The following is a 13067-nucleotide window of genomic DNA, read 5'->3' as shown; positions in this document are numbered from 1 at the left end:
AGAAATTATTACGTGTGGTCACCGGACAGTCTATAGACGAATCAGGATGCGCCATGTCACCCCGTTACACAGCAAATGATGACATGGCTCGTCCTGATTCACCTCTGCACGGCATTAGGTAACATAGCCTCTATAACTATTGACTTGTAGCTAATTTGAGTTGATTTAGGTTTTGTTTGGGACGGCTTTTTTATGCTTCTTAAAGTAGCTTTTATTTTAAAAATTTAAATTTTTTGTAATAAAAAGTTGCTTTAAGAAGCATGAAGAAAGCCGTCCCAAACGAAGCCTTATTTTTGCATCAAATCTGTTGAAGAAAAAGTTGCGGTATTTCTCCTATTACTTGTAAAATGACGAATTTCAACATTTGCATCTTTAATGCTGGTCTCATTGAGATACCTAATTCTGAATTGTACTGCACTTGGTTTAATCACCAACTAAGTGCTTGTGGATAGAGTCTCTTGTAATAATTCATGGATGCATAGATACATTGGCAATTCGTACTTAGGAGTTAGGGCCTTTCCTTAGTACTTGTAGTGAAGGATGATAAAGATTGTAGTTCTTTATCAGCGTTTTGCTTGTTCTTTACATTCTATCAAACCTTATTTCAAGAACATTGCACATAGGAGCAAAACAGCTCTCTCTGTGGGACATCACTCACTTCTCTTTAATGAGAGATTGGCTTGAATTTGATAGTGAATCTCCCACTTGAAAAATTGATCAAAGCCTTGATTAGCAAGGGATGTCTCATTTTAATTTGATTTTAGAGAGCATCAAACAATGAATATAACCACTCTTTAGTAAATTCTCTTTTAATAGGCCACTCTCTTGTGTGTTATATTGCTTTTCTTCGGAGAGATTTAGATATGTAGGCATATATAGGCTGCTCATGTTTCAAAAAAAAGTTGTTTGGGATATTACTTTCTAATAGATTTTATGGTGGAATCGAGCAGATAGACATTCGAGCTCTCTCGCCTTTTGAGGGGTTGGAGCTTCAGGTCGATGCTCCCAAAAAGATTGTTTGAGCTCGTCAGAGGAGCTGTTTCTCTTTACCCACTTCATTAGCGAACCTGATCCGTGTTGGAATATCAATCTCTAGCTCTTGAGCTGACAGATTTGAAGGATGGGCTGGTACTGGTAGATATTGAGCGCGTAGCTTTGCATTTCTCTTCCTCCTTTGCCTTCTGTTTAGCCTTCCTCCATATGTTTCTGCTATTGCGGTGAATAAGGAAGATGAATAATAATTAAGCAACTACCATAAAAAAAAAAAAAAAAGATTGATGAAATTAAGTAAAAGGGAACTAATTAATTTTTTATTGATTGATAAAAGAAGAACAAGTGCTGTAAACATCATACTTCATCCTATCAGAATTGCATGCATACATTTCTTATATTTCATTTTAACAATTGGTAGAAGAAGAAAGAAGATTATATCATAATTTACTCAATTTTATACAATTATAATCTCTCATTACATAACCCCCATTTTTCTAAAAAAATTTCTTCAAATGCCCTTCTTACTCTCTCCACCATTAGTTTACCGAATGCCTTGCGCCTGAGCCTTCGAATTGGGAATGACTTCCCCGGGCACAGCAAAGGAGGCAATATCCCTTATATTCATTTCCTCAGCATTAGGAAGGAAAGAAGGAGCAGAGATTGAGTTCTTCTTCCTTCTGTGTTCTGCATTCACTTCTACAGGAAGGGGAACTCTCTCTACTATTTGCTTTCTTAGAATATCGTGCAATCTCCCAAAGAGCTTCTGCTTCACCGTCTCAAACGCCCTATCAAGGTTATCAATCTGCACTCCATATACAGCTTCGTTACTCATTTCATCTTCATCCATTAAAATCAAATTCTGAGCTTTATTTACGTTCTGCAACATACCTGTTCTGTAGCATTGACGTTGTACATGAACAGCCCGTAGTATAAATCGAAGCTGTCACTGACCGTATTCTCAGTCTATTTCACAAAAGAAACATCATAAATAAATTAATTTGTCTGCATAAACAGATTCAAAGGTAAAGTTTAAGTTTTCAGGTAAATCCCAGAGATAATTACCAGCTTCAGAAGGGTCTCATATCCCTTTGTGTTGATGGGCGTGGACTCCAAATTTAATTGAGATAGGATTCTGCATCGATCAAATAACGAAGGATTACAGTTTTGTCAAATCATTTGGAGTTCAATGGAATCAATATCAGCCATTCTTAGGGGGTGTTTGGTATCGTATTTGTCCGTCATTTTTAGTAGGATTTAGCGTAAATCCAGCGAAACAAAATTCGGCCGGCTATAAGTCCGTCAAATCTAGGATTTACGACATAAATCCGGTAACCATCTAAATCCTAATCTCATTTCTATTCGGATTTAACGCAACTTACTAGTAAGTTGCGGAGGTTCTTTTCTGGATTTAACAGGATTTAAAATTTGTCATACCAAACGCTTTTCAAGATTTATGAGCCTAGGATTTACTAAATCTAGATTTACAGGATTTAGTAAATCCTACTAAAATTGAATCCAATCCTATATCAAACACCCCCTTAATGTGCTAAAATGAACTACTTCATTAATAATTTAAAGTTCCTTTGGATTGTTAACTTACCTTCCAATAGTATGCGTTATGAACTGGCTTCCTGCAGCATGTCGATCATGCTCCTCGCATGACATCTCTACCATTCTACAGCCCTGCAAAATAGAAAATTTTATTCTTAATCGATGTGGGACTAAATGATACCAATTATAGCCATTTCAATCACAGCTTTACTAACCTCATTCTCGAAAATGTTTAAGAACCGTTGGCAGTTTAGAGCCTGAGGGCCATCACTGAAGACCCGAACCTTGTCGTAGACAAATGGCAGACCAGCCCAGCCATCTTTTCCGCTCTCTGGTCCAAACATGGGGTGAGCACAAACGATACCAAACTCTGGAGGGAGAACCTTCATATGATCAAAAATGTCAACATTGTTAATTAGTGTTAAATGTTCATTAATTAAGCCATTATTAATATTTACACATATATACCTCAAGGAAGAGATTTTTAGGGAACTGTTTTACTGATAAAACATCGACAAAGATGGTATCAGGCTTGAGTTTATGAAAGGGGATTGTGCGGACGATCTTTTCAGTTGATAGGATTGAGCTGCAAATTAAGAAAATGTCTGGCTTTTCTTCGCACATTGCATCCATGCTCCTGAATCCAGATAATATTACGAGAAACATATTAATTAGTTATGAATCACTGGAGAAATAATTAACGGTCCATTTCAATTGCCTCTGTAAATTGAAATCACTGAAATTTTGTTCAAATTTTAATTGAATTTGTTTTCAAAAACGTTCAGAAAAAGTGATATTTGTTTATGTGATTCTAAGATATGAAGAGAATAAAAACTTCTGTTTCATTTCTTTTTAACCTGAAGAAATGGAATCCGTTCATCTTGCAGTAATCGGTGTAGTCCGATCTGGATGTGGCCATGACTAGATGACCTTGGCGCTTCAGACCCTGAGCTATGAACTGTCCAAAGTTTCCGAAACCAACAATGGCAATTCTCAAAGGAGCTTCTTTTTTATCCATCAATGGAGATTCCAAAGTTTGGTTGCACATACTACTGGTGGTCAAGCTGTGCTCAAGAGGAGAACAATGGAGCTGAAGGCCTGAGCGGTATAATTTGGCTTGATTAATTTTGTTCTGTGAAGGGAAGGAGTAATGGTGTTTCTTGTAGTGGAAAGGGAAGTTCTCTCTATCTTCACGGGTTTGAAGGCTGGTTTTGGTGGGAAAGAAGTGGAGGAAGGAAGAAGAAGAAGAAGAAGAAGCCATTGATTTCTTCTATCCGTGGCTTGATGGGAAGAAGGAAGGCTGAGCTACTGTGTATTTAAAAGCATGGGAAGTTCAATGAACTTAGTCTAGATCTTAGAACATGTGCTTTTTCGTTCACAGTTTTGGTATGATTCGGTGAAGATCGTAAGAAGCCAAATGACACGTTTATGTGACACCTTGACTATGTTCTGGTTGGTGAAATAGAATTTAATTTGGACTTTAATTTGTTAGTGTGCGTATTTAGATTTATCATTTATATATTAATAAACTTTCGGTGTATTCAATACAGAGTTGGGACTCTTATTTACTTCCTTGATAGTGGGAACTATTGAAAAACCTTTGTGATAGGATTTTTTTTTTATCTATAAAACCTTTGTGATAGGTTTTTATTATTTTTTTTTTATTTTTTATTTTTATTTTTTTAAACCTTTCTGTGTGTATATATATATATATATATATATATATATATATATAATCAATTTTGACACTCCTAAGATCATTTAAGATCTGACATCTTATTGAATTAGTTGCACATTGGTTAGCCTTACAATTAGAGTTAGATAATGCATAATGACTTGGAAAATTTCCTTTTACAACTATTTTTGATATGTCGCCAAAATATGCCTTCATCAGGCATGAATCAAGAGGCATATATGAATTAGGAACTTTTAAAATTCAATTCGGGACATCCAAACTCCAATTTCAGCAAATTTATAACCAAGTTGAATATCTCAATGAGATGAACCCAATTACTCCAAAATCGGTACAATCTGAACTCAAATGAGCCCAAATTAAGAGCTTGGAGCATAAATGAAAGATTTAAATCATTAATTGGATGACCAATTGGCATACTTAGAGTCAAATCAAGCCCAAGGTCGCTTAATTCTGACATCATTAAGGCACACAAATGTTGAATAAATACTCTATGATCGAGGAAATTAGTATGGGTCATCCGAGAGAGAACTCTGAATCTACCCTCAATCTTCTCCACATTTATAGGACATGTCACTCTCAAAATCTATAAATAGATCTCCTCTTCCCATATAAGAGGGGGCATAGACTTTTGGAGGCTTATACTCTGGGATTGAGAATCAAGAGAGCTCTAAGGCTTGAAGTGTCACGACCCAACCCCACCGGAACGAATCCCATCACGTTGAGCCACGACGACTGAATCCAGGATCTAGCTTTGGAATTTGCTTTCAGACTTTCTTCCAATAAACAGACATACAGAAAACACATAGCTACTATAAACATCCAAATATAGAAAAGTTCATCCATGATTTTCTTCTTTCTTTCTTCAAAATAATCATGTACATTACAGTGCATGGCTACCAACAGAAAGAACAGAACAGAAGAGCCATGACTGTACAAAAATCAAAAAGTACAAAAATACCTAATCTTAGATCAGACACTAAACGGCTAGTCCAAGACCTCCTTCCCTTTCCCAGAACCTGAAAACCACGCAGATAACAAGAATGAGCTAACAGCTCAGCAAGACTACACTAGCCAATCAAATTTTTTAGAAACTCACATCCAAAAATACATCAGAATATTAGCCGTACAGAATTCAGATAATCGTACAGAAAATCGTATAATCAGACAGAATATAGATACTCGTATAAAATAGCTAATCAAACAGAAATCAAATAACTGATACAGAAGAACTGAATTCATTTCATATAATAGAATAATTCAAATTAGATTTCAATCAGAATCGTACAAATCATAAAGCACATTGTCAAAGTAGATAAGATCACATATCAGAGATCAGATTCCCGGAACCTGACAGAATCTCAACAGATTCTAGCTTCTCATGCCTCACTTCACTGACATAGACAAAATCTCAAAGGATTCTGGCCCCTTATGCCTCCCTTCCCGGACACAGACAAAATCTCAAAGGATTCTGGCCCATTATGCCTCCCTTGTGCTTACAGCACCATAATATATCAGATATACAGAATTATCAGATCAGAACTTATTTTCAGATTCCCGGACCCTGATAGAATCTCAAAGGATTCTGACCCCTTATAACTCCCTTCTAATCATTCAATCACATCAATTCATTCAAATTCAGAAAAATTGGATTACTTTAGAAAAATCGTCAGCGGCATAACGACAGTCTACAGAAATTTCTACATATCAAATCACAGTTTCAGAAAATTACCAAACTACCACAGTTAGTGTAAAACACCATTTAAAGACTTTCATTGTACTGAAGCAAATATTTTCAACATCTAGATAATTCGTTATTAGATTAAAACTCTGCAGAATTCAAAATACCATGTGAAAATCTTCCAGAAAATACTCAAAACGTGCAAAAACATCATCTCAGAAACATACCAAAAGTTACGCGGTAAAATATTTATCAGTACGAAATATTACCAAATTTTCGCTAACAGAAACGGAATTTGAAACAGAAAAGTCGTCAAAATCCACATTTCTGAAAATTGAGAAAGGCATAATGTGTCTTACCTTGAGTCGATCAACTTTTACAACTACGGCGACGGACGAAAACGGACCGAAGTCACCCAAAATCCACTTTTCTTCATTTTTCCCTCGTTTTTTTTCTTTCTTCAAAAATATCTGTTTGGATATTTATAAAGTCGGATCGTACACCCGATCGTCCTAGGACGATCGCCTCTGGAAAAAATTCGTTCAGGCGAAAATTAATTATTTTAACAATACGATGGGCTCTGGAGAAATTTCATACGTACGAACCTGACTTCGTACTGGGACGAACCTCTCTGCCACCAGCTTTTGAACTGATCGTCCCAGACGATCTCCACATCGTCCGGACGAACCTGAAAGAAAATCTGATTTGTCACAATCTCCCCACCTTCAGAATAATGTCGTCCCCGACATTCCCAAAGAAAAACTGAGTCAGAACAGACTCGGATATAACTGTCTCATATCCGACTCCTTCTCCCAAGTAGCCTCTCTTGTTGTTCTATGCTTCCACTAAACCTTAACCATAGGAATCTATTTACTTCTCAACTTCCGCACATCATAAGCCAAAATCTTCTCGGGCTCTTCTTTGTACTGCAAATTCTCCTGAATCTCCACATCATCAACAACAATTTTCTTTTCAGAATCAGATATCCATTTTCTCAAAGAGGATACGTGAAACACGTTATGTATGTAAAACATCTGATCAGATAATAGTAATCTAGAAGCAGAATTTCTAATCCTTTCGATGATTTCAAAAGGTCTGACATACCTTAGACTGAGCTTGTTCACTCTTCCAAATCTGCTGACGCCTTTCATCGGACTAACTTTGACATAGACAAAGTCACCCAATTGAAATTCTACAAATCTGTGCTTCTGATTGTAATATTTATGTTGTCTATCTTGTACAGCTTTCAATCTTTCTTTAATCAAATTGATTTTCATAACAGCTTCATCCACAAAAGTTGAACTCATCACTTGTCTATCTCCTATTTCAGTCAGAGTCAAAGAAGTTCTATATTTTCGGCCATAAAAATCTTTGTAAGGTGTCATACCAATATTAGACTGATAACTGTTATTGTAGGCAAATTCTATCAAAGGGATGTGATCCTCCCAACTGCTTTCAAAATCCAAAACACATAACCTCAGAAGATCTTCCAGTACCTGAATAGTCCTCTCAGACTGTCCATCAGTCTAGGGATGAAAAGTAGTACTAAAATGCAATTTCGTACCCAATCCTTGCTGAATACCTCTAAAAAGTTTAGAGGTAAACCAACCATTTCGATCAGATACAATCACTTTTGGCACACCGTGCAATCTGACAATTTCTTTAACATGTATCTGAGCTAACTTATCCACCGAATTCGTTTGTCTGATCGGAAGAAAATGTGCAGACTTCGTCAGTCAATCAATAATTACCCAAGTAGCATCATGTCCTTGCCCCGATCGAGGAAAACTCATAGCAAAATGCATCGTTACCTCCTCCCACTTCCACTCAGGGATAGGCAATGACTGCAAAAGACATCCTGGTCGTTGATGCTCTGCCTTTACTAACTGACAGGCTTCGCATTTCGATAAAAACTTTGCTATGTCCTTTTTCATTCCAGGCCACCAAAACAAGCTTTTCATATCTCCGTACATCTTACCACTTCCTAGATGAATGGTATAGCTTGAATAACGAGATTCGTGCAGAATCGCTTTCCTCAGAACTCCAAACATAGAACTCCACAGTCTATTCTTACAGAAAATAATACCATAATCAAAAATCCGTTGTTCAGATTTCTTAACAGACTTGATCTGATCAATTAACTTCAAATATTCAGAGTCTGACTTCTGAGTTTCATGAATCATCTCTTTCAAAGAAGACTGAATATTCATCTGAGTCAAAATACCAGAATCTGAACCAGTAGAGGAAATCACCTCCAGTTGCAATCTCTCAATATCTCGTATCAAATACTCATCAGAAGTGAACTGAACACGTGATAATCTAGAAGACTTCCTGCTCAAAGCGTTTACTACCACATTAATCTTATCAGGCTGATACTAAATCGTTAGATCATAGTCCTTGATCAACTCAAGCCATCTTCTTTGCCTCAAATTCAGATCCTTCTGAGTGAATATGTACTTCAAACTCTTATGATCCGTGAAGATCTCACACCTGACGCCATACTAGTAATGACACCAAAGCTTCAAAGCAAATACAACAGCAGTCAATTCCAAATCATGCGTCGGGTAATTCTTTTCATGTGGTTTCAACTATCTTGAAGCATAAGCTATTACATGACCATGCTACATCAGAACACAGCCAAAACCTTTCAGTGAAGCATCACTGAATACCTAAAATTCTTCCGTACCAAATAGAAGTGCTAACACTTGAGCATAAGTCAAACAATCCTTCAATCTCTGAAAGCTAGCTTCACACTCTAGTGTCCAAATAAAAGCTACTGACTTCTAAGTCAGTCTCGTCAGAGGTGTAGAAATATGAGAAAATCCCTTCACAAATTTTCTATAATATCCAGTCATACCCAAGAAACTACGTATCTCAAATACCATAGTAAGCCTTGGTCAATTAGCAACTGCTTGAATTTTCTGGGAATCAATAGAAATACCTTCACCACTCACCACATACCCCAAAAAAGAAATGCTCTTCAGCCAGAATTTGCACTTGGAGAATTTTAACATACAACTGGTGTTGCCTCAAAGTCTCCAAGACACTTCTCAAATGTCTGGCATGATCTTTCTCAGAAGCAGAATATACCAGAATATCATCTATAAAGATGATCACAAACTGATCCAGGTAATCCTTGAACACTCTGTTCATCAAATCCATAAAAACAGCCGGTGCGTTGGTTACCCCAAATGGCATAACCAAAAACTCGTAGTGCCCATACTGAGTACTGAAAGCTATTTTCATCACATCAGTTTCTCTCACCTTCACCTGATAGTATCCTGATCTCAAATCAGTCTTTGAGAAGATAGAAGATCCAGCAAGCTGATCAAACAAATCATCAATCCGTGGCAAAGGATACTTATTCTTGATTGTAACTTTATTCAAATATTTGTAATCAACACACATATGTATTGTCTCGTCCTCCTTCTTTACAAATAGAATAGGTGCTCCCCAAGGTGAAACACTAGGATAAATAAATCTTGTATCCACCAACTCCTGGAGTTGAACTTTTAACTCTGCAAGTTCCTTCGTGCCTTCCTGTACGGAGCCTTAGATATTGGAGCCGTACCTAGAAATACATCAATGCATAACTCAACATCTCTATCCGGAGATAAATCAACTAACTCCTCAGAAAATACATCTAAAAAATCTCGTACTACCGGGATATCAGAAGTAGAACTCGCATCTATATTCATATACCATACTAAGGCTAAAAATACCATACAACCTTTCTTCCACATTCTTCCTACTTCTAACACATAAATTAAACATGATAAAACACCCTTAACCATTGGAATACACACCTTTCACCATCCATAAACAAGCTAACTTGTTTCTAACAAATAGTCAATCTAAGCCTCATATAGACTCAATCAATTCATGCCCAAAATAACGTCATACGAAGAAATCGGCAAAAAAAATCAAACACGACTTCCACTTCTTACTAGAAATTTTAATCTCATAGAAATAAAACTTTCGAGCTATCAAATTATTTTCAGCCGGCAAAAGAACAAAAAGTGAAACAGACAACGTAATAGAATCCAGTTGCAAAGCATTAAAGAAATGCTCAAAAATAAACGAATGGCTGGCTCCAAAATAAAAAAAAACACAACATGGGTGTTCAAAAATATAAATCGTACCTGTCACCACATCTGGAGCATCTCGAGCCTCTTGCTGATTCAAATTGTACACACGTGGCTGAACTGGAGCTGAAGCCACAGAACTACTAGGCTCCCTCTGATTACCACTAGGTGGTCTCCTTGCCCGAGAACCTGAACCACCAACTCTACCAAACGATCCTTCAGAAATAGTACGGGGAGGAACTGTCCTCGGTCTTCCTGCTGGTATAACAAAGCTGTCATATCTGAACTCAGATCGTCGATCAAATCCAGCTTGTAGACACTCTGTTATCCGATGTCCTGGCTTACCACATCTGAAACACTAACCAGTCATCCTGTAACACTGGCCAAAATGTCTTCGCCCATAAGTTTGGCACATCGGTGCCCCACTGACTGAACCAGAACTGGTCACACTGCCACTACCAGAAACTGTAGCAGATCCTGACTATCCACTCCTCTTGGAGTCTCCAGATACAAATCTATTCTTCTTTCCAGAAAAACCACTGCCATATGTATCACCACTGAATCTTTTTCTACTAGCAGTCCACCGCTGTTGAGTAGCCATCAGATCATTCTCTATTAGTCGAGCTCTTTCCACAAGCTCAGAGAAATCAAAAATGTGAAATGGTACCAGGGGTTGCCTCAGACTATCTCGTAGTCCCCTCAGAAATCGATAGCACTTCTCAACAGAAGTACTCACCTACTGTGGAGCATATCCGGTTAAAGTAGTAAACTCTGCCTCGTACTGCATAACTATCTTGCTCCCCTGAACCATCCTTAGAAAATTTCCTGCATTTGTTGTCTTACAGAAGGGGATACAAACCAAGATCGAAATACCTCAGAAAATTTTTCCCAAGTAATCAGAGAGTTCAGTTTACCTTGGAATTTCTCTTCATGCTGGCCCATCCACCAGCGCTCTACCTCTCCATCCAACAGAAAAATTACTAACTGTACCTTCCTATCCGGAGGACATTCCATATCGTCAAATGTCTTTTCCAACCTCCTCAACCAATCTTCTACTGCTCTGATCTCAACAGTGCCCTCAAACCTCATATGCTTCAACCTCAGAAATATTTGTAGATGTCTATCTACATCCCCAGATCTAACAGTAGATACTCTATTCTGCGTCTCGTTAATCATCTGAGCAACCAACGTAGCAAACTACGAAACTTTGTTTGAACCAACCACTGGGGCAGAACTTTTCACATGAACTGTCTGACTAGCACTCTGCCCATCAGTCATATATGGGTCTGGCAGATCCATAATCACACAGAATACAATTATGCACATGCATATAAAACAAAAATAATAAAAATACAAACATATAGAAACTACCCCACCAGACTTATGGATCAATTTCTATAGCTCTGTCTTACAATCCAAATTCCAAAACTATTGTTATGATACCACTTTAATTGTCGCGAACCAACCCGACCGGAATGAATCCCATCACGTCGAGTCGCGATGACTGAATCTAGGATCTAGCTTTGGAATTTGCTTTCAGACTTTCTTCCAATAAACAGACATACATAAAATATAGAGCTACTATAAACATTTAAATATACAGAAAAGTTCATCCATAATTTTTTTCTTTCTTTCTTCAAAATAATCATGTACATTACAGTGCATGGATAACAACAGAAAAAACATAACATAAGAGCCATGATTGTATAAAAATTAAAAAGTACAAAAATACATAATCTTAGATCAGACACTGAACGGCTAGTCCAAGACCTCCTTCCCTTTCCCAGAACCTGAAAACTACGCAGATAACAAGAATGAGCTAACAGCTCAGCAAGACTATACTAGCCAATCAAAATCTCCAGAAACTCACATCCAAAAATACATCAGAATAGTGGCTGTATAGAATTCAGATAATCGTACAGAAAATCGTATAAATAGACATAATACAGATACTCGTATAAAATAGCTAATCAAACAGAAATCAAATAATTGATACAGAAAAACTGAATTCATTTCATATAATAGAATAATTCAAATTAGATTTCAAATTAGAATCATACAAATCATAAAGCACATTGTCAAAGCAGATAAGATCACATATCAGATATCATATTCCCGGACCCTGATAGAATCTCAATAGATTCTGGCCCCTTATGCCTCCCTTCTCGGACACAGATAGAATCTCAAAGGATTATGGCCCCTTATGCCTCCATTGTGCTTACAGCATCAGAATATATCAGATATATAAAATTATTAGATCAGAACTTATTTTCAGATTCCAGGACCCTGATAGAATCTTAAAGAATTATGGCCCCTTATAACTCCCTTCTGATCATTCAAACACATCAATTCATTCAAATTCAGAAAAATCGGATTACTTTAGGAAAATCGTCAGCGGAATAACGGCAGTCTACAGAAATTTCCACTGATCAAATCACAGTTTCAGAAAATTATCAAATTACCACTGATAGTGTAAAACACCATTTCAAGACTTTTATTATACTGAAGCAAATATTTTCAACATCCAGATAATTCATTATTCGATTAAAACTCCGCAGAATTCAAAAAACCCTGTGAAAATCTTCTAAAAAATACTCAAAACGTGCAAAAATATTATCTCAGAAACATAACAAAAGTTACACGGTAAAATATTTATCAGAACGAAATAATACCAAATTTTCGCTAACATAAACGGAATTTGAAACAGAAAAGTCATCAAAATCCACATTTCTAAAAATTGAGAAAGCCATAATGTGTCTTACCTCAAGTCGATCAACTTTTACAACTACGGCGACGGACGAAAACGGACCGAAGTCGCCCAAAATCCACTTTTCTTCCTTTTTCCCTCATTTTTCTCTCTCCCCCTTTTTCTCTTTCTTCAAAAATATATGTTTGGATATTTATAATGTCGGATCGTACATGATGATTTTCCCTATCGTCCTGAGACGATCGTCTCTGGACAAAATTCGTTCAGACGAAAATTAATTATTTTCACAGTACGATGGGCTATGGAGAAATTTCGTACGTACGAACCTGACTTCGTACTGGGATGAACCTCTCTGCC

The 13067-nt window shown here is 37.0% G+C and overlaps 1 protein-coding gene across 1 annotated transcript; it reads right to left on the bottom strand.

The window, feature by feature from the left end:
• Positions 1-1288: 1288 nt before the first annotated feature.
• LOC110108381 (arogenate dehydrogenase 2, chloroplastic) lies at positions 1289-3968 on the bottom strand. The gene is made up of 7 exons (XM_020839009.2): positions 3402-3968; positions 3013-3181; positions 2760-2927; positions 2594-2676; positions 2056-2125; positions 1882-1956; positions 1289-1795 (listed from the first exon to the last, which is right to left on the bottom strand). Exons 1-7 carry the CDS (start codon positions 3803-3805, stop codon positions 1535-1537), a joined length of 1230 nt encoding a protein of 409 aa, XP_020694668.1. The 5' UTR covers positions 3806-3968; the 3' UTR covers positions 1289-1534.
• Positions 3969-13067: the final 9099 nt, after the last annotated feature.

This window comes from Dendrobium catenatum, unplaced genomic scaffold, assembly GCF_001605985.2.
Source record: "Dendrobium catenatum unplaced genomic scaffold, ASM160598v2 fragScaff_scaffold_388, whole genome shotgun sequence".
NCBI lineage: Eukaryota > Viridiplantae > Streptophyta > Magnoliopsida > Asparagales > Orchidaceae > Dendrobium > Dendrobium catenatum.
The sequence above is the reverse complement of the archived record's forward strand: the minus strand, read 5'-3'. Positions and strand labels throughout refer to the sequence as shown.

Excerpts from the sequence above, each read along its gene's own strand:
- LOC110108381 (XM_020839009.2), bottom strand. The coding sequence starts at position 3,805 with ATGGCTTCTTCTTCTTCTTCTTCTTCCTTCCTCCACTTCTTTCCCACC. Across the intron at positions 1,957-2,055 it reads ATGAGACCCTTCTGAAGCTG|ACTGAGAATACGGTCAGTGA; the intron begins GTAATTATCTCT and ends TTTGTGAAATAG. Across the intron at positions 1,796-1,881 it reads ACGTCAATGCTACAGAACAG|ATTGATAACCTTGATAGGGC; the intron begins GTATGTTGCAGA and ends TATGGAGTGCAG.